Source organism: Perca fluviatilis, chromosome 9, assembly GCF_010015445.1.
Source record: "Perca fluviatilis chromosome 9, GENO_Pfluv_1.0, whole genome shotgun sequence".
NCBI lineage: Eukaryota > Metazoa > Chordata > Actinopteri > Perciformes > Percidae > Perca > Perca fluviatilis.
Genome location: NC_053120.1, coordinates 12,292,625 through 12,320,289, shown reverse-complemented (window position 1 = coordinate 12,320,289; position 27,665 = coordinate 12,292,625). Strand labels below are relative to the sequence as shown.

General features: G+C 40.4%; 1 protein-coding gene across 6 annotated transcripts in view; it reads right to left on the bottom strand.

Moving 5' to 3' along the window:
• lrp8 (low density lipoprotein receptor-related protein 8, apolipoprotein e receptor) overlaps positions 1 to 27,665 on the bottom strand; it is a 184,105-nt gene that overhangs the window by 33,325 nt on the left and 123,115 nt on the right. For all 6 annotated transcript variants that reach the window (XM_039810698.1, XM_039810700.1, XM_039810703.1 and 3 more), the window contains exons 5-10: positions 15,866 to 16,240; positions 12,300 to 12,422; positions 10,935 to 11,057; positions 8,054 to 8,173; positions 6,428 to 6,553; positions 94 to 265 (exon numbers count right to left, since the gene is read on the bottom strand). In XM_039810698.1, the coding sequence (XP_039666632.1) occupies positions 94 to 265; positions 6,428 to 6,553; positions 8,054 to 8,173; positions 10,935 to 11,057; positions 12,300 to 12,422; positions 15,866 to 16,240 (1,039 nt within the window). The remainder of the gene's footprint in view (positions 1 to 93; positions 266 to 6,427; positions 6,554 to 8,053; positions 8,174 to 10,934; positions 11,058 to 12,299; positions 12,423 to 15,865; positions 16,241 to 27,665) is intronic.

The following is a 27,665-nucleotide window of genomic DNA, read 5'->3' as shown; positions in this document are numbered from 1 at the left end:
AGACCTGATTCTGCAGTGCTTCTGTATAGGCTATATTGCTAGTACAGATATCACACAAATCATACGTACTGTACATTGTGTGTGGATATATACCTGTATATTTTTTGATGATATAGATCACACCAGAACATCTTGTTGGTGGACACGTCTACATCCAGGGCCACTGCATTCTTCAGCGTGGGAACCACCTGAGTGTATTCACTCTTTAGCAGGTCAATGCGACGGATCTCGTGACGGTTAGTGAACATCAGGTACGGACTCTTTCCTGGTGGAAAGGGAAAGGCATTCATGTTATGATCATGTACGAGCACGTTTCTCCATTTGCTGCCATTTATTTACACCTTGACATCGGTGAGATTGGACAGATTGGCCACAAATCTCAGGAGATGTGTGGAGACCCTTGACAGTCATTGACCTACTACTGTAACCCCCCAAACAGATCCCATTTATCATTCTCAGCCCACTCTCTACTAGACATGGGTCATTTGCAATACTGTCAATAATAAGTGTGCTACTGTATGTGACAAGGAAACGTTTGCTGATCTTGACAATGATACATAAATTGTAGCACATATCTCAAACCTGTATTTGAAAGGTGAACCTGCATATGTAAATCTTTGCTAATGTAAGTGCAATCCCCCCTGTTCCTGAGACAGACAAGGTCACATTGACTTCACATTATTATTTTTATTACAAGCTGTCATGTGTTACCATCTCAACAAGACCTAAAAATTGTCAAAGTTGTTGACTCGACAAGTGTCAAAACGTTGGTCTGTTTGCAGTGTGCTCCAGTCCTTTTTCCCCCTTTCACATGTACTTCAGCCTGCACATAAAGCTGCACATTCTATCATCTACGAGATACAAGATACAATGGGTGGTGTTGAGTTTTGATTGTTATTCTCCAAAGGGAACATAATGTAAGACAGCTGAGGTCTTGTTTTGCATTAGTACTATTTAGGTCCTTTATGCATGTATTATTGATTATGTGGGCATAAATAAATCATCCAAATAAACCTTTTAAAAAGGAAAATATATTCTGCACACAGACTACTTTTTAACGCATCATAATGCTGTTCACTTAATTATTCACACAATTATGCTGAGTGCAGAAAAGTAACACGCGGCGAGGCGGCCCAAACTGGAAGCAAAAGGCCATTTAAAGAGCATCGTCTTTGACTGTGTGTGTGAATGTGTGCCCTGCTGATGGATGTAATGAAACACAATGTGCAGGTGGACAAAGTAGCCCAACAACTAGACATGACACATTGTTCTATTTTTAGTACAGCAGCTTGTCAAAAGTGTGTTCCTGGGTTCTCTTCCTTTAGGTGCGTACAGGATGTTACCTGGGGCACATTTTTCAACAGGCTGAAGGTGAGCATGAGTCAAGCTTTTGAATAATTCTCATGCAGCTGACAAGGTTAACTTCATTCATAGTGAACACAGACAAAACAAACTTCTTTTTTGGTGCATGCCTGCATATGGTAGAGACACCTCACACACAAACTGTATATACAGTACACTCAAAAATCCATCAAATTACTGCATAACCATTGTCTGTCTGCCTGTTTCCCTTTCTATCTTTTTCTCTCTTTGACACAAATATCCATTCATCTCATGTACTTGCTATTTTCCTTCATCTTCACTTCTATCTCCTATCTGTCATGTTACTCTTCACTCCACACTGTCCAGTAAAGCAGAAATGCCATGTAACGAGAAGAAGTTTGACAACAGTCACACTGATGTACACCACACACACACACACACACACACACACACACACACACACACACACACACACACACACACACACACACACACACACACACACACACACACACACACACACACACACACACACACACACACACACACACACACACACACACACACTCTCTTTCAGACAGAGCAGCCAACCATCCCTCAATAGGTTTCCTCAGCCCCAGTTTAAACCGGGCTACTGCACAGGGAGAAAATATTACATTTCTCCTACTGTTTGGATACAATCATTTTCCTCTAACTACTAGGTTTGAAACCATCAATTACACCTGCTGAGAGAAAAAGAGAGAAAAAGAGAGGGAGAGAAAGAGAGAGGAACAAAACAAGAAATTAAGAGTATGAATAAATATTTCCTCCATAGTAATTCGGGAGAAAGCAAGAAGGAAAAGACAGATCAAATGACAGCAGGGGAAAGAGTGGAAGAAGGAAAGTAAAGCGAGAAAGACAGGATGAGAAAAGGAGAGTAAGAAGATTTTGAAGTATGTATAGTAAGAACAGAGATGGATCTACCTTTTCTTTCATCAATCCCCTTGACTCAATTTTTCAAGACAGTATCTTTAATCCCTCATCACTGTTGTGGCAGCAATATGTTCTCCTCAAAGTTGAAAAAAAAGCTGAGTCACTGTTTTTTTTCAGCCATGACACTAAATATGTCATCAAAAAGTGCAATATTATCTCTCCTCAATATATCCCGGCAGAGCAACAGTCAGCTTTCCCAACAAGACCAGGGTCGCCTAAATATATTTTAATCTGTACTGCCAGTTCAGGGCCGTTCTGCCCTGTTAGCCAATTGAGATAATGCAGTGAAAAGATAAATACGGGCTGGAGAAATGCCATCAGACACTGCGGGCGCATTGATTCGATTTGCAGATGTTTATGTTGTGGAGATGCAAAATATCATAAAGACAGACAGAAAGGTCAGACATAACGGTATGAAATTCTGCAGGATGATGTTCAGTTGCAGCGTGATGGTGGTGTAGTTATTAGGATGATGTTATGTCTGGAAGTAGACACACCTGTCTAGGTCAGACATGTTTGTTAAGATAACATGCCATGCTATATAATGATGGATAGATGCTGCAGTAGGGAGCAGAGATGAACCTTCTGTCAAAAGTCAAAAAGTCATCCTACTTGCTAGCATTGCTCCTGACAAGGCAAGTTACATAACCCTCCATTATCTCTGTGGTGAATGGCCAGAGTTTCTATTAGAAATGGTTCTTTTATTAAGCTGTGGACCAACATTTAAAGTTGTGGACATTGTAGATCTCAGGTCATTGAAAGAATAAACGACAAAGAAACTATATGAAGATGATTATTATATACATGCAAATTTGTATTCTGGATTATAATTACCTACATTCCTACAGGCAGACAGAATGAAATGTTATTTGCTTGTCTTTTAAAAACCTAAAACTGCAGGAAAAACTTTTTGAGATGAGGCTTGACAGTGTTCCACATCATCATGGGTCCCATGGCAAAATCTTTTGACAATGGGGAAATTCTGACCACTGCTTTAAACCCATTTTGAAAAGTGTGTGCTCAAACTGTCATGTGAGGAAAGAACTGCTCTCGGCACTGTGGTTAAGCCTGCAGTACACTGTAGATGAGAGAGACAACAAGGAACAAGAGAAGGAAAGAAAAGAGCAAAAAAAGGAAAGCAAGACTTTGGTCCACAGGCAGTTTGTAAATTTCCTCTGCATCGCTGTGACAGCGTGTCCTGCTTTTATCAACCAGTTTGTGTGTGTACCTGTAATGTATTCCACGGTGCCACGCCATTCTCGTCCTTATCCTCACTCCTGCCTGTACATTTCATAAACTTTTATTTGACTACCTCAAAGGTCTCCGTTTTCTACTCTCCATAAAAAGCAATTAAATTGTCTGTATGTGGATGTTAGCAGCCTAAAACCAGAAAAGTTACTACAATAACTACTAGTTGTATTTTTTCCATTTTTATATAGTTTGAGCCAGTTAGTGAGTGAGTGTTCATTGTTTTGCGTGATACTTTATTTATTTTTTCACTTATTTGGTTATTGTCCATATGCACGCATTATCATGAACAAAAGCAGAAATGTTATTATCAATTAGTTCTTGATGCAGCAATTTGAGTTTTAGGTGCAGCATTAAATCATTTTATTTATTGTGCATCTTTTATAATAATAACAAAATACAAATATGGACACTGGCAGACATTTTCTCTAAAAAAGAATACTTGTTCTACGTTGACCTCTTTTCGTCTTTGGCTCTATAGAATTCAATTTTGAATCAACTCTGATCTATATATGACAGACTGCCGTCTATGTGGATCCATCCTTCTCATACATGCAGTAAATGCCTTTTCTTTCTCTCTCTCTCTCTCTCTCTCTCTCTCTCTCTCTCTCGCTCTCTCTCACACACAATAATAATAACTCAAGTTGACGACTCAGTGAGTGGCATCACACCCATAAAGGTGTAAACACAAAAACAATGAATGCAATTAGTGTAGAGCAAGGCTTTCTTGAGAGGACTTAATGGACGCTGCCATGTACTAATACAAACACGCACACACATTCACAAATACCAGCTTAGAAGAGGGAAGGCATTATGACTCCATTCTGGGATTTTACTTTTAATTAGCATTGCTAATGTAGCAGTTGCTTTTTACTGTGAAATTAATCTGCAGAGCCTGAAACTATGTGTTGTAGGATAAGAATGTAATGCACTCTTTGTACATTGGAGAACGTAAAGAGCAGAGGCTATCTCTTCTCATTCAATTGTCTGCACAGCCTCAACTTGCTACAAACACAAGTAGAAAATGCAGGGGGAAAAAGCTATATATGCCATTGGGTGTAAATTGAGGATTACATTGTGTTTTTCTGTGTGCCTCCGAGATAGAAGCACAAATAACAGCCTGAACTTCAATATGTACAAATGATATTTGCACTTGGCATGTGTCACATCTCATCACAGAACGTGACATTCCTCCTGGCCAGTATCTGAGTACGAATGTTGACGTGACTTCTCGAAATAACTACATGTTCATTTGTGTGACCAGAATCCCAAAGTGTACATGTATGCCGTGTATGTGTGTGATTGGTTGTACATACTGAATGTGTGTCCAGGAATGAGTTCACAGGCAAATCTGGCTTCATTAAGTCCACATTACATCAGCTTCACGAAGCAAACATCTCTGCATTTATGGTCCCATCTCTATTTGCTCCTCGGAATAAATAAACCTCAACATAAACAATAATCCTGTCACATTTTCTGTCTCTTTCTCTTGGTGCTGCCTCCTTTGGCACGCTATTGTTGATGTGCCACAATCAACAGTGCTGATGCATCTCTGCATTACCTCAATGAACAGAGAGATATTCATACAATGCATCCATCCACCCATTTCTCTTTTTTCCTCCTCCGCTTGCCTATCCTCCCCTCGAAAAGATGCCTTGGTCTCTGACAAGGACTGTTTGCACTGCCTAACAGTAATAAAGATTCACACAGAGAAGCATGAAGCAATCAATGGTGGTTTTTATGCCACTTAGCTTAAGAGTGAGGGCCTAGAAAACAGGGCCTTTAAGCTCTCTCATTACCAGACCAGTTCAGCCTATAATGACTCAACCTAAGGCCGATGGCGGTAATCACTAGTGACTCATTTCTCTCTCTTGTCCCACAAAAAAAGTTAATTTTCTGTGTAACTCAATCAGTTAAAGGTTTCATTCCCAATTTAGGTAAAGGGGTAGGTATTAACATGACAGTTTCCTGTAGAATTTAAAATGTAGATAAAGCACTGATAATGCACTGATTATAGTTTCTAATCCTCTCTAGGTCTGCAGGTACCCCTCTATTCTTTTAAATGGAAAAGATGTAGCGTTTTGCATTAATAACAGCACTGAAATTCTGCTTTCATTTTATATTTAAAATATATATAAACTTTTATCATAACATCACTACACATCAGACGCTCTAATTTTTCAGCAGGAAACGTTATCTGCAGGTGTTTAAATGGTTGTTGACAGACAGCGTCGTTATCGGTAAAGCCAGCTGTAACAGTCTGAGAGAGGGGGGGAGCTGATTAAAAACACCCAGAATTCACATGGAGGTAGTCTTAGGTGCAACCAACAAGCTACAGTTGCATCTTCAGTTCAGGATTTAGGCAGACCATTTTCCGGTAACAACCTCGTCTTATGCAGTTTTGAGGACAAGATTTTATTTTCATTCATACCAATGCTAGGAGTGTTTACCCAGGCCAACATGGGGTACAGACCCTGCTTGTATCCCATAGTGAGTGGGCAGGCCCCCTCCCCACACAACATCCTTCCCCTGACATTCCAGGGAGAGCAGACTTTTCATTAGTGAGGACTGCAGAAAAAGGTGGCAAATATTTATCTTTGCACAGATTGCTGTGCAAGGCCTGCATACAAAGCAAGCCTCTCGTTTCACAGAATCCCACAGTGTGAGAATAGTGTGGGATGTGCCTCGGTAGCTAGGGGTGCTGGAATGGGAAAAGAATTGGTGTATATATAAAAGCTAGTCTCAACGTGTGATTCCTTTCGAGTACATGTGTGCCCATGTCTGTGGTGAGAACATCCATCTATTACAGTGTGTGTCTTTACCTGAACAAATTTGTGTGTGTGTGGGTGAGTGTGTGTGTGTGTGTGTGTGATAAGTGGCTCACCCACGGCCTTGCAGGTCTTAGAGGCAGGGTCCATCTCATAGCCTTCGTAGCACTCACACTTATAATCTCCTTTGTAGTTGATGCAGATCTGACTGCAGGCATCTGGGTTCTCACATTCATCTATGTCTGTGGAGAGAAACATGGCACAGAGACATAAAGATCAAAACAACACCAAAGAGACGCACCCACACAAAGTCTTTAATGTCTAAAGAGTGAATAAGAGAAATAACTTTTCTTTCTTTTAACAATCTTTTTTTTAAAACGAATGTGCACTTCAAATGAAGAATTTGATTATTTTCAAATGGAGGATTTATATCTATCTGGCTGAGCATCAACAGACAGAATAAGATCTTGGTTTGAAAAATGTGCATGCTTGTTACTTGTTAGGTAACAATGTGAATGTGAGAAACCCAGTATAATTTAATTTGCATTGAACAGCATTGAGACCATAATTGCTTCAAAGTGTATTACAAGTTATTTGTTTAAAAAAAGATTCTATATTACCAGTCAGATAGAGGATCTCGTCTGCTTTCCTAGACTGGGCTCGTCTTTATATGAATGAATATTTTGTCAACAGAATATTTCACCTGTCCACCGCACAGATATATAGTCTTTGCTAGTTTGTTTATGACAACAAAGAGACTAAGTGACAGGGTGATACATTTAAACACCTTAAAGTCCAACATTTTGTGAAATGCCCGCAAACCCACAGCCTATGAGAAGATCAATACCAATTTGAGATCAGGATTCAGGGTGTGTTTAGTCAAGTTAAGCATCATGATGTGACACAGGGGAAAGTGCTTCTCTGGCTCTGCCCACAGTAAGAGAAATCACTATCATCTATTATGTCCTAATTATGCTTTGTATCTTATCTTATCTTGTTACTTTAATATGTTTAAAAGAAGAAATACTTAAATATGGCAGTACGATTTATTATTATTATAAACTTTATTTATTCAGGGAATGTCAGAGACAGTGGGAACATTTGAGCTATTTTCTGAAAAGTACTGTGTCGTCATCTCACAGGCAACTCTATGCTACACAGATATGAAAATAACATCACCATCATGGATGGTGATGTGTTGTAAAAACATGCCATAAGAAGCTAAATAAAACCTCCTTTCTTTCATCCTGAAAGATTGTACTGTAAATCCACCCAAGAATCAGGATCTGGCAACCAAACTACAACTACAATTACATCCAGAGGTTGTTGGTCATGATATTCAACTTATAACTGCTCCCACATCCTTACATTTCAAATTATATGCGTATTAAATAAAGAAGATACAATATGAAAATACGTCTGCTTTGGAGTGGGTAAAAGAAGCTGTTTTTGCAGCGGTTGCTGCTTTCGAGTCATGTCCCAGACATCTTCTCTTTATTTGACATAGACAGATTAGATCACTTAATTTGTTATGGAAAACAAGCACCTTTCCCCAATACTGTATGTGAAAATGCTCCTTTTATCAGAATATGGTCAAAAGTTGGTAGTTGGAAACCCTGTGAAACTCTCATGGAGCTCAAATGGTCTCTCACATAGCTAAATACAACAGAGGGCAGACAAAATGGCAGCAGCCCAGAGAAGGTGTTATTGTACATCAGTCATGGGCTGATTTTTTTCTTTACCTCCACAAGTCTTTTTGTCCAGGAGTTTGTACCCAGAAGGACAGTCGCACTCATAGCCAATTCTGCGGTCCCTGCAGATGTGGGAGCAGCCGCCATTGTTGTCTGCACACTCATTCAGGCCTGCAGAAAGAGTGGCAGTGTGAGGAAGGATAGAGGACGGGACAGGGACAGAGTAAAGAGGAGTTCAATACTGATGAAATAACTCCAGCAGGTTATTGGACAGAAAAAAATCAGCCTGGATAAAACCCAAAGAAAGAGTTGGACAGAAAAACAAAACACCAACATTTGTGCATGTACAAAGTTTTATTCTCCCTGCCAGTTAGGATAAGTTAGTCCTGTCCTGTAAGTCTCTCTGCACGTCAAACTTCAATTCAAAAAGAAACATTGAGCTTAAAAGCCTGTGTGTGTGTGTTTGTGTGTGTTCATGGCCTATAGCCAGAGTCTTAGCCAAATGCACCTGGAATAAATCCATTATCCAACAGGGAGCTTGGTCATGTGTACCAGGTGCCACTCCACTATGATGCCTATTGTTACGCAGACGCATGCAATCCTTCATTCTCTGATCTCAATCTCTCCATGCCCTCCTTTCCTTTCTTTTTTTGTATTTTAGAACAGCAAAAGAGATTGGACTCACTCTCGTCATGCTTTCTTAATGCACCTTCCTTTTTGTATCTGTTTCTGCACCTCCATTTGCTCCTTTGTCTTTCAACTACCCTCCAGGGAGTAGAGAGAGATTGCTTCAGAAAGCTAAAGCTGGTAGTTCATTACCGGTTTACATTAAAGATTTAAGCTTTAAGGCTACAAGTTCTGCTGTGAGACAGTGTGACTGGGAGAGAAAGTGAGAGAGACAGCAAGAACAGAAATGGAGGGAGACTGACAGAGAGAGAAGGGACGGAAAGACCTTAAGAGACATTTGACCAAAATTAAGGTTGTAATTTTCAGTATAGTCAAGCTGTATTCTAGCAGATACCAACAAATCAAGTCAGAATAAACATATTAAAGTAAAAAAAGTGAAACCTAATAATAACTATTTGAACTGTGTGAACTCTGTGGACATTTGTTACAACTTTTTTTTTTATGCAGAAAAAGTATTCCTGATCATCTTTCCCATGACTAACTAATTTTGATATATAAAATCTGTGGAGAGAAATCTTAATACAGCATAAATTAAAGTTTAGACAATTACAACGTTGTGTCAACCGTTTGGGATAGTTTCTTTCCTTTATTAACATGAGATGTTTAACAATTACATACAGTATGGGTGTAATGTTCAGATGTCCATATACTTTTAGCCATATAGTGTGACTTGACTTTAAAGGGGAACTATGCAGTTTTTTAGCTTAATTTACCTTAACTGAACAGCTTTGGAGTCATTGGAATGGTTATATGACTTGCTCCCGCTAGTGCCTGTGAGTGGAAAAACCACCCTTGCAACTTCCGGCCGGCAGGACGCCGGCCTCAGCGTCAGGAAGTATCGCGTGATATCAGGTCTCGCGATGTAACAAATTGCTTCACGGTACTGGACACATACGTCCATTCAGGAACCGGCTAACAAGGTAGCGATGGAGTTTTTAACACTATCGTCATGGCTGAGCCGGCAAAAAAGAAGTAGAAAGCTAGGAAAGCATTGTCGTAGGAACAGAGAAAGAGGAAACGGTAGACGAGGAGTCAGACACAAGTAAACATAGGAGCCGCTAAATATCTATTCCGAAGCTGTAGGGGGAGCTCTATACCTACCTGCAAGCAAAAAGCGAACAGCGAAGAAATGGCCAAAACTGCATGGCGCCCCTTTAGAGGAACCCTGAGGTGTTTTTGACCACTAGTAAAATATTTTTTTATGAGTGGGTCCCCGTTTTGTTTATATAATGCACACGTGTGTTTCACATCCTGCATTCGGTTTAACACTATTTCACTGATTGACAGTTGGCAGCGATAATGCAACAAGAAACATAAGCCACTTCCACACAGCCTGTTCAAGGCGGGACTGTTGCGCCTTTAATCTGCCTCGCCTTCTTTGAGAAAGTTACGAAGACGGAATGGACAGAGGGGGACAGAGTTGTTGCGCCTTTATTCTTGGTTTCAGAACTATCATGTTCTCCATGTTTCTAATAATGGCAGTTGTCAGTTATAGCTAAAAAAAAGAGGATGGGCAGGTTTTGCCTTGAGACAACTGAGCATCATGTTTAATATTAATTATATAGTTACAGGGCAAACCCATTACAGTGTATATCCATCTGCCTCCAGATCAGAGCTAGTTGAAAGGGCAGCACTCTCACATATCATTTTATACCCATGTGACTGGCTGGAGATAACTCTACTTCAGAGCAGGGCCCTGAGTGAAGTGCTGTTCTCTCAATTAATCTAAGAGACTTCTGCTTGTACATGTACTTGAGTAACATTTTACCAAAACAACCCAAGTTACACGTTTTATTTAACGTCATTTTTTTTTTTTTTACAGGTGTGTTTTTCTCAACTGCCTCACTCTGTTTGCAGCTGGATTTCACTGCTTGTGATGTGAGATCCGTGACTGAAGCTCGCTAAGTGGTAATTATCTATGGTGTGTGGATAATCTGTGTGGTACCTTATAGGGAATGTAGTCCGGTCACGTTTTCCTGGCTAAGATCGCACTAGAGGGCAAAGCCGCTTGGCTCTTTGATCATAACAAGGCGGGTTGAGAAGTCCTGATTTACCCTGCCTTGATCAAATGAAGCTCCTTTTACTAAGAAGAGTGACCACCCACATTAGAAACAGTTGATGATGCCCGAGTACGAGTGTGTGCATCAGTGCTATTACACTAGCATGTATGCCTGAGGTGATGAAATAACTAATGTGTATCTGGGTATGTAGGTGTGTAAAGAGAAACAGAGACTAATTATCTTACCACACTCCTTCATGGGTTCATCAGACCAGTCCTTGCAGTCTTTCACATTGTCACACACCTTGCTGCTGTCAATACACTCCCCGTTCTTACAGCGGAACTTTCTTGGCCCGTCGCACTTTGTAACTGTGGTTGGGACACAAGAAAGACAGAGAACAGGTATCTTTTCAGCTTAAAACACACAATGTCCAGGGACTTTAGTAGGTGTCTGCTTGTCCTGCACAGGTGAACCAAATCAGTATTCTGCAACACAAAACTCAATCCCGCCAAGATGCAAATTGCTAACATATCATGATTGGTTGGGCAGTCAGTTCCAGATGGAGTAGTTTTTCCCCATTTTTTTTGTGTATAAAAAAAGAGTTTGGTAGGCACAGTAACTGTGACACCTTTGCAGACAATCCTGTAAAAGTTGGTTGTAGTTTGTGCAGCTAGTCAGCCAGAAAGTTGAGCTAAACCTCATACCTTGAGAAATTGCCCCGAGCATAACACTTTTCCAAAGATGATTATCCATTGAAGGTAAGGTTTAATTTTATTTCACAAATATCACTATTATGCACAATATATTTCATATCAGCCATTGTTTGTGATGTACAGTACATGACAGCTTATCACAAAAAAATGCATGTACAGGTGCATGCACACACATATTGTACTGTGCCCTTTTCGTAAACTGGGAAGGGCAAAAAAGTCTACTTCAGGTTCATAGCTGCACTTCAACACACTGACTTAAAGATAAGTGTCTTATAATGAGCATGAGCTTTTCTGTGTGTCACAATATGTAAACTCAAAGTGATGCAGTGAGTGGTTGAGTCAAAATATCACTATAACTTGTTTGCAAATGTGAATAATGCTCCCTTTTTTTCTTAAATAATGTCTCACTGTGGATACTTCTTGGATATGTAAAAGAAGATTTTAAACAGAACATAGTGAGGCTCTTTAAATACTCAGACATTGTTGCCTCTTACTCCCATTCCTCTATGTTCTATCCTCTATGTCTTTGTTGCTTTAGCAGAGCAAAACCTACTTCTGTAAACAGTTTCTCATGGTGCAGATTAGAATAGTGCAGCCAACTGCAGCCATCTGTGCTTCTCTCTACTATATCCCCTGTGAATCCCCTAAGAAGTATTTAAAGTTGTAATTGGGTGGATTTTTAGGATGAATCAAGTATGACAAAGGACTGAATAAGGCATGAAGCTGATGATTTGCAAACACAGATTACATTTGTAAGGGTTACATTGCCACTTTTCTTTGCAGTAAAATTAGATATTTATCATTCAACATTCAGATAAAAAAAGAAAATTAAATAATAATAGAAAATCAATATTAAAAAAATAAATATAATACGGCTTGTACTCATCTGACACTTACCATTGACACAGCCAGCTTCATCACTGTAGTCTGGACAGTCGTGCACTTTATTACACTGTTTGGTTCCGTGGATACAGGATCCATCACCACACTGGAACTCATCAGGTCGACATGTAAGCAGCGCTGGTGGACACAAGCCATGGACACACATACATTAGAATTAGCTGACCTGCCCTTATTATTTCAGTGAAAATATCATCTACTGGTCTCATCTATGATACAGATACAAAGCTCAGAACAGAAAAGAGCATTATTAAAGTACACACAGTCACTGACGGAGATATAAACCCTAAACATTTAATTTTAATTTAAGTAAGGTGAAAATAAAACGCACACACACACTCACATTCAGCTGATCATTTATCTTCCTCATCTGTATCTATGAAGATGTACATGTGTGTGTAAATTATCTGTGTTTTGCTTCTTTAACCAGGCCAACTTGGAGTGCATTCCATTCCAACAATAATCAGTCATACACAACTCTTACCTGCACAGAAAAAGCCCCGACGGAAATGAAAACTAGGCAGGTACTTATTTAATGTCTAAGGAAAACCCACATAAAATGACCTACAGTACTGCGATTGGGAATGTGCAAGTGTGTATGGGCATCTCTTTGTGCTTGCTCTAACGGCAAGGGCAGGTTTATTTTACTCATTTGTCTTTTTAACTGGCTGTTTAATTATTCATGTGTTGTGTTTTGGACCAGCTCTGCCAAGGGAATGGAGGCAGATATGATCAATGGCTGTGGAGGCCACAAAAATGTGTAGCACACAATCACTGTATCAGAAAATCTAAAATAAAACACAGCCACACACACTGTTTCACACCAAGTGAGCACACACCCACATATGTACATGTGTCCTGTAGGTGAGCATAGACATATCAAATGACCAAACTGAAATGCATGTATGCAGCAACACGTGTGTACATTTACATAAAAATACAGATCAGCTGACTCAGACTTCTAATGCACGAACAAAAAAAAAAAAACAAACACACACACACACACACACATATATATATATATATATATATATATATATATATATATATATATATATATATATACACATACATATATATATATATATATATATATATATATTCAGAAAATGTCACGATTCGATTTTTAGGCTCAAAATTCAAAAACGATTCTCGATTAAAAAAACGATTCACAGTATGTAAATGTAATTACTTTTCCCATGTGATTGCAGTATACATACAATTTAAAAAATATATATATATATGAATAGATTTTTGGAATTCTATGAATCGATTTTGAATCGGTAGAGCTTGAATCGCGATACAAATGTGAATCAATTTTTTTGCACACCACTATAATCCTGGACCATCACAAAATGTGCTGAATCTTTCAGCCACATGATTGGGATCTGAGCTCAGCTAATTATGATAAATCCCCGGGAATAGTAATATTAATGGATTGGCATCAGCAGAAATGTTGGCAGGAGGGAAAGGAGAGGACCAACTAGAGATACTATTTGACAATTTCTCATTTACATTAACCTACTGTCATGCTTCTCACAATCACTTGTCTCAGCATGTCTGTGAAATAACACAAGATTATTGAGACAGATGTTTCAAATAAGATGGGAGATAACTAGGGGACGGGTCTGTGGGAATGAGCAAAGCTTGACAAAATAGAGAAGGAGGAGAAAACCAGCTGCAGATATGTAATGATTCTCACATTTCAAATTTACATTGAAATGTTGCACCTCCCTTAGCTGAGCTCTGCTCTCTCATTTACATAACACACAGACATCTCAAACTATTACACCTGCTTTGACACAAATCTTCCAACCGCCCACTTTTATTCACAATGTAATGATCATACAGACGCAATCAAATGCATAGAATACACACAGCTCCTGTCTTATCTTATTTGTGAAATAGTGAACATGGTTATTGAGACAGATTGCTCCACTGGCACATGTAGACAAGGCAAGATCACTTCACTTGCTGTCACTCTGTCAGAAGTCATCGCTATTTAATCACGTTACTGGGTTTGTTTTTGTTTGTGTAGACATGCTGTGTTTATTTTATTCATGACATTACCTCAAAATAGACACCTTAATCATAGGCCGAAAACAGAAACTGTAATTATATATTAGCAAGATAGCTATCAAACCGGATGCAGCTCTTAGAATACATAATTTGCTAGTGAGGAAGTGAAACAGCAAGACTATCCCCCCCCCCCACCCACCCCCAATATCATTTATGTCTCCTTTACAACACCTCGTACAACGAGAGATTCACCTTGGCGGTTGAAAAACATAATAGACACCACGGATAATTTTTTTAAGGACAACGCCAGAAAAGAGAAGGCATGGAGTTCAATTCCAGGAGTGCTTGGAGTGAAAGGTAGATACTAGCTAATAAACACGTGATTGTTCTGTAAAGTACTTGTGGAGACAATATAATATGCAAGAGTCTGCAAGACGCTTCGCATCTGAGACGCTCCCGGTGTGGTATGGCGCGCTCCGCAGGACGGAAGAAAACCGGAACGCAGCACAGACGCGCCCGGTGGAGAATCGGAGTTAGTCATCTATCTAGCTCTAGTTGTCTTTTACAGCACTTGCTTCTGCCTGAGTCTTGTGAAAGTTCATGTTTGTGTGAGTGTGTTGCAGTGCAGTGTGCTTGTATCATGTCATATGTGCGAGGCTGCTGTCATCTCCCTGAGTGGTGTGTGGGTGTGTGAAGAGGACACACACACACACACACACACACACACACACACACACACACACACACACACACACACACACACACACACACACACACACACACTTATATGTTCTCCTTCTGCTTCCACGGATCAGATGGTTGCATGGCAACACACTCATGCATCCTCATGATAAAGTTAGCATTGATCCTTCCATCCAATCATTTGGTGGCACATGATTTGTCTCATAGACTTCGTTCACAACACAGCATGTCAGCCTTTGAAGTATATTCCTGTAGTAGTGGTGAGCCACACACATAATAACCATTGTTCCACAACCCAACATGCATTATTGTTGGTATGCATGAATCGCCTTAATTAAAGCCTATGGCTGCTTTACACTTTTTACATTTATCATAAAATGAATTTTAAATAAGCTCAGCCAAGAATACATTTACCCTCCAAACACGTACTGCGTGTAGCCTTTGTGCCATGGAACAAATTACATAAAAGAACCATAACATTGCAATTGGATGACATATTCATTCATTAAAATGAACACTGCAAATGTAAATTACAGGCAAAACTGTGTCCCTGAGCATGTGCAGTGACGTCAGGACTTTAATTAAGGAATATGTCAATGGACTCTTTAATGGATTGTTTTTTATAGTCTTTGGAAAACAACAACATTGGAGTTCTATGGCGCTGGGGAAATGCTTTATCACGCTGTGGCTACACAGAAAATTGTTGCTGATAGGATAAATTTGGTTTCTTCAGACATTATCCTTTATTAGTCCATTCAGTTACACGCTCATTTACACACTTACTTATCCACCCACTCATCCAGTCCCGCCACATAAATACAATAAATACACAGATGACTTACGACAGTTTGCTTCATCCGATTTATCCTTGCAGTCTGCGTCTCCATCACACTTCCAATTCATGTGGACACACTCCCCACTCCCACACTGGAACTCGCCCACTGGGCAGCGAGGTTTCTGGGGCTCGGTCCTTCGGCTGCAGCGTTCCATGGACTCGTCTGACTTGTCCTTGCAGTCCGGGTCGCCGTCGCAACTCCACAAGGCGGGGATGCACTCAGAGTCATTGCAGCGGAACTCGTGCTGGCCGCAAGTGGGAGCCGTGCACTTCTCTTCATCGCTGGCATCCCCACAGTCGTCGTCTCCATCACACACAAAGATTGGTGCCACGCACTTCCCATTACGACACTGGAAATCTTTGGAGGGGCAGGCCTTGGCATCTGCAGGACAAAAGTGGATAATAGGAAAGGTCATCATTCGGAGAGACAACGTTTCTTTCATTTTCTTATCAGCATTGATTATATATAATCTACTATTAATCTCATCATATAAAATATTTTTTTACATACAGTGAATTTAACACTTAATTGAGCTGTCATATAAAGTCATCCACTTGAACTCAATTTGAAAGCAGGCGCTAGTGCACATGGGAGCCAATGAGAGAAAATGTGAGTTAGAGGACAGATACCTTATCACTGCATATATTCAAACTCCTTGAGGGAGAGGGAATATATGCAGCAATATGTCTCTCCCCCTCCTCTCTCTGGAGATGGAATGAAAGACAATGTTATTCAAATTTAGAGTTAATGAGCAGAGGGCAATTCCAGATGTTCCTTATTTGCTCTGGGGCCTTTGCTGTCTAGTGAGAGTAAAAGAAAAAGTTTGATCTAAAGTCAAATTGGTGACTGTGCATGGTGCTGAGGAACTCTTCTTTAAAGCCCACATCACAGGAACAAAGAGGATATGCTAAATATGATAAAAGGGGGAAAAAAACTAAAACAGGTAAACTTGCCTCATGGGAAAATCACATATTATGCATTATTAAATGTAAAAGTAAATAAATATTTTCTCAGCTTCAACCACAAAATCTCAACTCTTTGAACAATGAATGAAACCAGTATTACACTGAAACATACCATATTAAGCACAAGGCCGAGAGCATATGTGCAGCAGAAGTCCAGTATGTAGAGCAGGTGCATAATGAACATAGTGGGGGCACAGTGGCAGGTGCCTGCCGCAGTGCAGAACCCCCTCCACGAGTGTTTGTGTGTGTGTGTGTGTGTGTGTGTGTGGGAATGTTTGTACAGAAATACCTGGAGACTGTATATATTTACGTGCATGATTGTTGGTGCATCTGCTTATTTATTTTCCTACAGTATCTCGAGACTTCTGGGATATGATGAAACTATGATGAATAGTATTTAAACGGTTTATGCATCTGTGAAGGTGTGCTGTTGTGTTTTGCTGGCAAACTGCATGTTTGTCATATCCCAGCAGTTACAGTATCTAATTCCAGCCATGTTAGACAAATCAATTTGAATCATGTATTCTGCGAGAAAAAAAAAAAACACTTGTCCTTTGATGTTACTCCCTTCTCTAGGCGACCGACACAACTGTTTCACTTTCTCTCTCTCTGTTACCTACCCACACAGTGTGCCAAAGGGACTCATTATGATAATAGGCTATTGGATTTCCTGCTAGCTATTACTGCTAGCATGCTAATCCTCCCCACTCAGATCTCAGTGATTTAATTAACATGAGTACATAAACAACATCAGCAGCATCCCGGCACACGCTCAGGTGGTTTGGGGGTCACGTAGGGTGTTTGTGCAAACAAAAACTGGGTAAAGTTATAAAGTGATTATTTTGAAAACTTTCTATACAAACAGCAAGAGGCTTTTTGTTCATGAAAATTATAAACATATTTTGCTTCATCCCAGAGGATGATGATGTGTTGCTAGTAAGACAAAACACCTTTGCTTTTTGTGCTTTATAGAGTTTTTCATTAAAAGCAGAATGTTTGGTCGGCCAGGTGTGTTGGCTACAAACAGCCAAGCTGGGTTAAGAAGCTTGTTAGTGTGGTTCCCACTGGGATATTGAGCTACAAAAAAGATAGTTTGCTCTCGATAGCTTTATTTCCACTGCAGCAACAGCAGGTGCCTTGCAGTTCATTGAATTTATGTCTCATGGAGAACAACAACTTTAGCTTGAGTTTGAAATTCACAATAACACAGACTGTATTAAACCCATTCTACCACAACATCTTACAAGAGTTACAAGAGGTTTGGGAAGGCATCTTTGTTTTCTTCTTTGGGTGTATTCCCCCTATCCCCAGATCCCATTTCAGCTATTTTCTTTGTTTCTGTCAAGATGATAACAGAATACTGAAGCCTGGTATGTAAACATGAAGCAGCAGTATACACATAGGTAAACAAAAGTCATATTGGGATAAGTTATTTTTGTAAGTTATTTTTTCCCGTGCGTTCACTAAACCAGACATTTTTTGTAAAGCCTTTTACTTCTTCTAAGAAACTCTATGTTTTAGTGATGTTTGTGCTGGATAAAACAGTATAATCGTAATCAGTAAAATCTTTTTGCCATAAAGGAATTTCCCTTAGTCCTGTTAAGTAATTTGGAAGATTTCCTTTGAAATCAGACAGTTGACAATGTAAAAACACTGTGCAGAAGAGTTAAGATGGGAAAATGTAAATGGACTGTTTTTATATTTTCTAGTCTTAACGACTACTCAAAGCGCTTTAACATAGTACAGGAACCACTCAACATTCACACACATTCACACACTGTGGCCAAGGCTGCACCTTTTTAAGTGTGTTCGGTCAAGATAGCATATATCAGGTAAACATTCACACACATGGCGCAGCATCGGGGGCAACTCGGGGTTCAGTGTCTTGCCCAAGGACACTTCGGCATGGAACTGCAGGGCCAGGGATTGAACCACCAACCTTCCGGTTGGCAGGCGACCTCGCTACCACTTAGCCACAGCCGCTCCTAAATGTGCCTTATTGCTTCCAATAGTGATTTGATTGACATAAAATGCTAAACTTAACATGTATCAACCCTGAAACATTATGTTCTGGTATTTGCTATTTTTTAGGGTGAACTTCACACAGAGCATATGGTCTGTTTAGCTGTGTATTACTTCAATTCCTTGATCCTATCACCTGTCTACGTCAAAGCTGACACACGCCAAGAAGACTTTGGTCGAGTGAAGGTGGTCTCTTGGCTAACACTGGCCAAAACCAATCCTCAGAAAGAGAGAAGGAATAGATGGGATAGGAGACAGGTGCTCAGAAGAGCACATGGGGCGGTAGATCCATTGATAGATTTGAGAGTAGAAATGTCTTCTCTCACCAAATAGGACCCATCCCGAGAACAGCAGGCAGGCAGATTTAATAGCAGATAACGGCAGAGATAATAGATGGTCAGCTGTGACAGGTAATAGAATAGGTATATAGTGGGATTACAGTCAACAAATTCTGTAATTGGAATACATGTTATAGAGGAATTGCAAATTAATCAATCAGAAGTCTTGCATTGCCAGACCTAATTAATCAGTAACTTGTTTAAGTTGATTATAATAGATGGCTCAGAAATCCAACTAAATTTAACCAAAAAAAGAAGATAGAAGCGTCGAGAGGAATAAGTGTTACAAAGATCGACAGTGGACTGTTAATTAAAGACATCCATCCACATGGATTGTTCTACCAATTACAATTTTAAATAGGTGATCAGTAATCTGTAACTGATTACAGCTGTAACTGTGACAGCTTGACGGTAACCTTCTCCACCTGCAGGTGATTGTGTTTAACTCGTGGTTGAAGCTTTCTATCCATCCATCTCCAGACCTTCCAATGGACAGCTAATAGATGGAGCAGGAAGATAGGGCACAGATCATCAGCCTTGATCTAAAGGACAATTGAACTCCCTTCCAGCATGGACTGGTCTAAAGCGCGCGCACACACACACACACAGACATACACAGACACACAAAAACGAAAATATATGCTATCTTGACCGAACACACTTAAAAAGAGGCATATAAACACATGTAGAGGTAGAGATTTCAACCTGATCAATTTGTGCTAAGATATGCATTCAAACACATGTAATGCAGAAACACGTTACATATACAAACACACACGCACACACACCTCTGTCTATGAGTCACTAGGTTTAATGTTTCTGGAGCGTGGAATTCAATCAGACTCTGGTCTAACATGTCGGCCACTGAGCCGTGGCGGGGGAGCATGTAGTGGTGTGCACAAGCATACACACATTTTCGCCCACATGAATACGCTTGTCACAAACCTTAGTTCACCAGGTGTGCTTGCAGAAAAGCAAGCTGAATATCACAGATCAGCTCTAACAACCAGAAATGGAAATAAAACATTTACTTCACAGCAGTGTGTAAAATGCTGCATTTAACCAAAAGCAGAAACATGTCTGCTCTACAATCAGCTAAAAAACAGATAGTAAGCTAAGGGCATTTTAGTGGAGAGTAGGCTTAATGGGCCCTAAAGTAGACAAGCGACATGTTCATCTACTCTGTGAAATATCAATATGTATGCCTTATCCTTCACACGCGAGCATCAATAAAAAACAAATCTGTGTTGAGTCAAGCATGCCTTGTACTGTCAGATACACAAGGGTAATTGTCAACAAATCACTATCTATATTCATGAGGACTGATGGGAGGATAAAAAAATTCCAAAAGAGGAGGAACAATTTCAGTTAAATTATTCACCATTTATTAAAATAGCAGCCCAAACCGCATCCAACACTTCAGTGCGCGTTTTCATCAAAGCTGTGCATGATGAGTACCCAGCGCCTCAAAAGATTATTTCACATGGAGCTAGAAAGGCCACCAGACCGAGGAGTTTCTCATAGTTCTGCTGGTTTGAGGGTAACTTGAGACCGGTGTTGTTGCAAGACCTGTCACTTTGCACACTCCATTCTCCATTGAAAACCTAACATGATAAAGCAGGATCCCCCTAACCAAAACAAAGGCAAAATGTCATGGACTCGAAAACCAAACAAACTCTATTTTATCTGAACAAACTAAATGCCACTTTCAACAAAAGTGCTCCTGTATTAACAAAAACAGAGAGGGACTGTATGAATGTATGAATATGTGATGGATACATCACATATTCATACATTTGTACAAATGATTATTACTTTTTGTCAGTTTGGGCACTAGAAGACAATCCTCTTCGTGCAACTGACAAATTAGAACTAAAGACGCAATTAAACATTTCTTTCCTTTTGTGTGCATCCTTGTCCCAGAAATGCTTGTTACTAACCTAGCTCTGGGGAGTTTACTCCCTGGAGCCCATTTGTTTCTTTTTTGCCCAGAATATTCCGTGGCACCAAGATCTGGGTCCTGGGTGAGGCTGTCGCTGTGGACCTGCTACACCCTGCTACGCCCTGCTGTGTCCGGCTGCGTCCTGCTGCATCGCGCCGCATCTACTGCATCCACCCACGCTCTGCTGTACCACGCTGCATCTTGTAACGCCCTGCTGTGCCCGGCTATGACATGAACTACTACAACTACCATTGTAGTCACTGTTCCATTATCTTTATTATGACTATTATTGCCACTGTTCATCACACCCGCCTACCAAGAGTCTGGGTCTGCCGAGGTTTCTTCCTAAAGGGGAGTTTTTCCTCACCACTGTCGCAATAGCCACTGCTAATGCTTGCTCTTGGGGGAATTACTGTAATTGTTGGGGCTTTGTAAATTATAGAGTGTGGTCTAGACCTACTCTATCTGTAAAGTGTCTCAAGATAACTCTTGTTGTGATTTGATACTATAAATAAAATTGAATTGAATTGAAACAATGTTCCCTAAATAGCAAGCAAGCTCTCTGTCAGGATCTTACTAATGACGGCTGACCCCCTTCACCACTAGCCTGGTCCTACCAGACTCTCGTACATTTCATTTGTACAGAGAGTCTGGCCACTCTTCGTTGACAAGTGTTAACTTCCTTGAAGCCGGGTACTCTGTTGAAGTTTAAAACAATTGGATCTGCCCAGAGCCACTCTGGATCTGCCATAACCAATCGCTAACGTTTGGTCCTGATGTCGGCTTAGCATCGCTAGTGTTTGCCTTAGCCAACTCCTTCACCACTAACGGAGCGAGCTGGAAAATCTAACTTTTCCTGAACCCCGTGGGGAGGAGGGCCACAACATCATGGTCACCAAGAAAACTCAGCAAAGATTGTTCTTGCTCGGGCTTTAACTTCTGGATATTCGGGAGCGTTGCCACAATGGACTGAATGGCTTCGCTCGCATCTTTCTCTGCCGCTATTACGGAACTTCAACTTAAACTAGCGCACAACCTCAACGTCATCGTTCTCAGCCACTCCCTCTGTTCGCTGATTGGACAGGTAAAGATTGGCCGGAGAAAACCCACGAATATACCGCAAACCCAGACGACATACTGAAGGAAAATGAAAATTGAGCGGAAGTACGTAGGAGGGCGGAGCCAGGCTACTTCACCACCTCCACACATACTGGAGATGTACCGGAAGTAAAAATTTTAAAAAGGTAAAACCAGTGTGCAATTACGTGATAACACCTTTTTTTAGGGGTACCAACAAACAAAATTGCAGACTGACAATATTAAACTGCATAAAAGTAACATTGAAATTACTATCATTTTCTTGCACTCCACAGCTCCAAGGCGAACAGACACATCTGGACAGTTAGCTAATGTAGCATTTGCTAGTATGTATGAGGCCCATTACCCTTGATATCATTAAAACAGCAAACCATCAGATGAAGAAAAGTACCAGAGGCGTTGGCATCATCAAATCCGTAACTATGGTTGTGTGTTGCGCAGGTCTAGAAATGTTAGCCTGCCACTTAGAAGGGGACTAAACTCTGAGGAGCTGTGCAGGAAGACAAAAGGGAGGAGATGCAGTTTTAGATCATACTTTTGATGGAAAACATTCTGCAGGAGGACCAGTGGGGCCCCCAGTTTGTGTGTGTGTCTGTGTGAAGACAGACATAGATGACTTGACAAGCAGTCCCTCTCCAGGGCTCTCACCAACTGTTTATCAGTGCTTTGGCTACATTAGACTTTTGAAGAATGAGCGCGGGAGGATGGCAAAATGCACGCGGACACACACACACACACACACACACACACACACACACACACACACACACACACACACACACACACACACACACACACACACACACACACACACACACACACACACACACACACACACACACACACACACACACAGGCCCTAAGCCCTCAGCTCTTTGACTTGCTGTAACATAAAAGCGATTCTCTTTTCCTAATGGAATAGATAGACAGACAGTGAGGAGAGATGAAATTCAGAATAGATTTATCACTGACAAACAGAAGGCAGCTTCAGAAGAAATTCACTTTTCAACAGTTCAGCCAAATGGGGTTTACCAGGCACATAGTTGACACTACATGTTCGAAGCATTGGTGGGAAAGCGTCATGTAACATGTCAATCATCTTTCATGCTAAAAAAAGTGAAAAAATAAATATGGTACTTTATTACACACTGCACATTAACTAGAAACACTGTGTAATACCAGAACAATTATATTACCCAACATTACCTGACACTATGCAGCATTTGCCTCAGTGAAATCTGCCAACTTCTCTTCATGAAACAAAGCCAAGTCCTCAGGGATTCAAATTGATGCGTGCTGATGCAGTGAGCGACTCATTTTATCTTTTTGTTTCTCAAATGTTGTGATTAGTTTGTACATAACTCGGTTTTCAATGATTTTTACCTTAGCCAGCAAAGCCGAAAATGCTGAAAGAATAAAAAGAGTAAAGAGATGCAGATGTGAATATACCTGCAGAGATGAAAGATGAGCTGTTAATGTGGTTTTGGATTTGCAATAACCTGAAGCTTCCGTCATATATATGGGTGCGCATATTATAGCTGACTATAGCTCAAGTCAGCTATAGTCAAGTAGTTGTTGTTGATGTTTGTGTAAGCTTTTCTCAAATCAATAATCAGGGATGACACCATGTACTCATAAATCATGTGGTCGCTGGTGATATCAAAATTGTTTGGAGAAAAATCCAGTTTAAAACTATTTTTGGGTTTATGGTTTCCCAGCAAACTGCGCTCTTATGAAGTAGGTTACATCTTTTTTGGACATGACATTTTACAAAAATAAAATCTCAACATATCAAAAAAGGACAAAAATTGACCTATAATTCATAAAATATCAATAAATTGCTCAAACCCTTGCCCAAATCCGGGTAAACCAAATATAGATTCACACCAGATTTAGCACTTGCTTTGCTTTGTGACCCCAGTTTGCAAGTGCATCACTAAAATTAATAAAATAAAACTGTTTTTTTGATTGCTAAACGACAGTGGGCACAACTGAAGCCACGTATGCAAAACTCAAACTACAGTCTGCACTACCAACAGTCACCTGAACTAAACAGTTCACATCACCTGCAAAACTCATTCCAAGCAACTCAACTCTTCACACATTTCTCACACCTCAAAACAGGCTCAGTGCAAATAGAGACTTTCTTTTCACCTATACTGGTTAGATTGTCTTTGCTCAGAGTAAAAACATGTCAAACTGAGTGTGAAAAGCCACAGAAGAAAGGACCTCAATGTAGCGTGACAATACAGACTGGGGAATCCAAGTGAAATGACAGCTTAGATGAGGAGAAAAATGGCACAAAATTCACTGAGAGACTGAAACTCTCTGTGTAACACGATTGGTATACACCAGGGAGGGATATGGGATGGGATTTGCTAATGCACACACGCACGCACACTGAATAGAACAGGATATTTCAATAGCTCAATCACTATTCCATCTGACAGCAGCTTATACTTGAATATTGCCTCACCAGCAATCACAGTAGATTGTGTGCCTATGTATGTGTGTGTGCAGGTGGTGTCAGATGAATGTCCCTGCACGTCTCTATATACATGTATGAGTGTGTATTGACATAACGTGTATTATGGATGCCATTGGTCAAAAAACATTTCATAATTCATTATGTCAGCCATTAAATGTAGAATGTGACATGGCCATCACTATATCCTTGTGGCTCCAGTCTTAAATCTTACAAATACATTCCACCCCACCCCCTCATGCACACACAACACACAGACATGCACACATTCTGAATGCCTGTCTGAAAAATAATTGCATTCACTCCGATTGTATAATTGCGAGGTAGTGAATCCAGGAATACATTAAAAATAGGTCATTGTGATTTAGTGTGATGATTACATCTCCACAAACATGTAATCCTGCATTTTACCATGCATGATAATGACATAATTACCATTTGAGATGGCCTCATCATGATACTTGTTGTTTTTCATGTCGTTCACTCAAACTAGGTTTCTTGAGTCGTGAGAGCCACAAGCTTAACAGAAAAAAATAGCTTAAGGCTGAATCCGAATCCTCCCCTTATCCCTTACCCTTTGTCTTATCCCTAACCCTAGGCCCTACACGCAGAGTGCTAAGGGCTAGGAGAGGAAACATATCCCTAAGAAATCGGACACTACTTGGTTACGGTTACGTCATCAAGCATTGTCGCTAGCTGGCTGTTACGTCACCAGAGGCGACAAGTTGATCACAAACATCCAAGATGCCGTCTGCAAGTGTGCGCATGTTGATTGCATTGGTTATAGTGATTCTATAACTAAACTAACTCTAAACTTGCTAGTGATAAATTAGCACGAGCAAGTTGTGTTTTAAGCTCTCCCATAACCTCACGCGTCTCTTTAACCCCAGGCGCCACAAATTGCTTTCTAATCTGTGGGAAACACTGTGTATCTGTGTGTATTTTTTATTTTTTTTTAACCACACAACATACTTTTTAAAAACTTGTTTTAATAATATATTTTTTAAAGCTCTAGTGCGTAGTTTCTGTGGCCCCCATGAGGAATTCTAAGTAATGGCAACAAACCTTCGGCACATCCCCCCCACTCGAGCTTCTGTGCGGGAAAGTCACCGGACACCACAATCTTCTGAATATAGCCATACTGAGAAATATAGAGAGAGTTGTGTGGAAGTGATAGTCTTAATTAGCTTTGTAGCAACTCATTTGGCACTGGCTTGAATGTAACGGACGTTTATTAATATCAAAAAGTGACGCACTAAAGCTTTAACTGATAGAATAAATCAGTCAAAATTCTCATTTTCAAACTGCGAAAATTTGTGTTCAGTATGACCACAATTCTAGAAAAAGGCTCTCTACCAGAGCATCATGGGAAGTGTTGTTGTTAGTTAATAAACAATTGTGGTATCTTATAAAATGACAAGGTGATCACTGTTGAGTGGCCGTGCAGCAGATCAGCTTTTAGCTAGTAGCTTGTGTTTACTAGGTAGGTAGGTACCTGTTGCTATATTTAGTGCAGTAGCTAGCAGCTAATAGTTATTTAGATCACCATATGCACAGAATTACAGTTTGTGTTTTTCATCTTTTTTTTTTAATAGAGGCTAATCTTTATGAAAATCTACTGTAGGAGAAGGTTTTGAGAGGTGCCTGTAGTGGGGATGGTGGTCTGTCAATAGGTTACTGGCCAGGAAAGCAACAACATTAAAAAATCCTTCCTCTTTGACTTCATTAAGTTTGGTTGCATCCCTCTTGGGTTGAAGTAAAGTTATGGTTTCCCAGCAGTCAATTGTGATTCTGAGAGTGTGTGTGTGTATGCAGAGGTAAGGACGGGGGCTGGAGGGTTGTAAGAGGAATGAGTAATGTACTTAAAGCTATCATTGGAAGAAAACGGTCTGCCTGAGTCTAAAGCAAGTGCAAATGCCTCTGGGTGCGCAGTGAGCCTGTTTGTGTGCTGGCGCTCCATTACATTACACCTACGCACACAGTAGGAGCAGTCAGAGGATTATAAATGAAGGAGAACGTAATGGGAAGAAACTATGAGACAAGAGGCTACCATTATGTCTATGCAGTAACCTCTTCTCGCAGAAATGTGAGTGAAGCAAGATAAAAGAAGCAAAAACCACTACATACACAATTGTTCACACACATGCACTCACATACTACATACTGCATTTCTGATGTGGGTGGAGTCTTCTTCGTTCTTTTTGATGTGTTATCAAATAATGGGAAAGAGGTTACATTTACTGTAGCCTACAGCGAGCTGGACCCAAGTTATATATTGCATGTGTGTAGATGGCTGGAGGAGGGGATGTGTGGTTCATGTGTGTACAGTTTGTATCTCACCGTGTTTACTAAGGACGTTTCCTCAGTGTAGAAACCACTTGAGCTTTCTGAATATTGTGACATAAATGGCTATTAGATGTTAGTTAGTGTACTAAAGCTAGCAGCAGGTGTGTAGAAAGCACTTGAGCTTTCTACACAGAAAAACTTGTATCTTCATGTACAAGCACTTAAGAGGTGCCACTTTATTTACTCCCCTCCTTCTACTTCCTACCAGAACAACACACGTTCAGCACACACACACACACACACACACACACACACACACACACACACACACACAAAACACACACACACACACACACACACACACACACACACACACACACACACACACACACAGTTTCCCTCTCCTGTCCCACTATAAAACACCAACTAACATATCCCTGGTGGGCATCGATCTAGCGGCCGCTTGCTGTAATGTTAACAGAGCAGCTCTGGCTGATGTGAAAAGAGCAACAGGTCCCCAGAGCCTGCAGGAGCCTCTCGGACTACTGTCTGTCTCTCTCTGTCTCTCTGTCTGTCTGCCTGTCTGTTGGATTTATGCCTCCGCCAACATAGTGCTGAAAGTGTCTGTGGAGCGCGTACTGACTGATTGGCTCCAAGTGAAGTAAAGAAA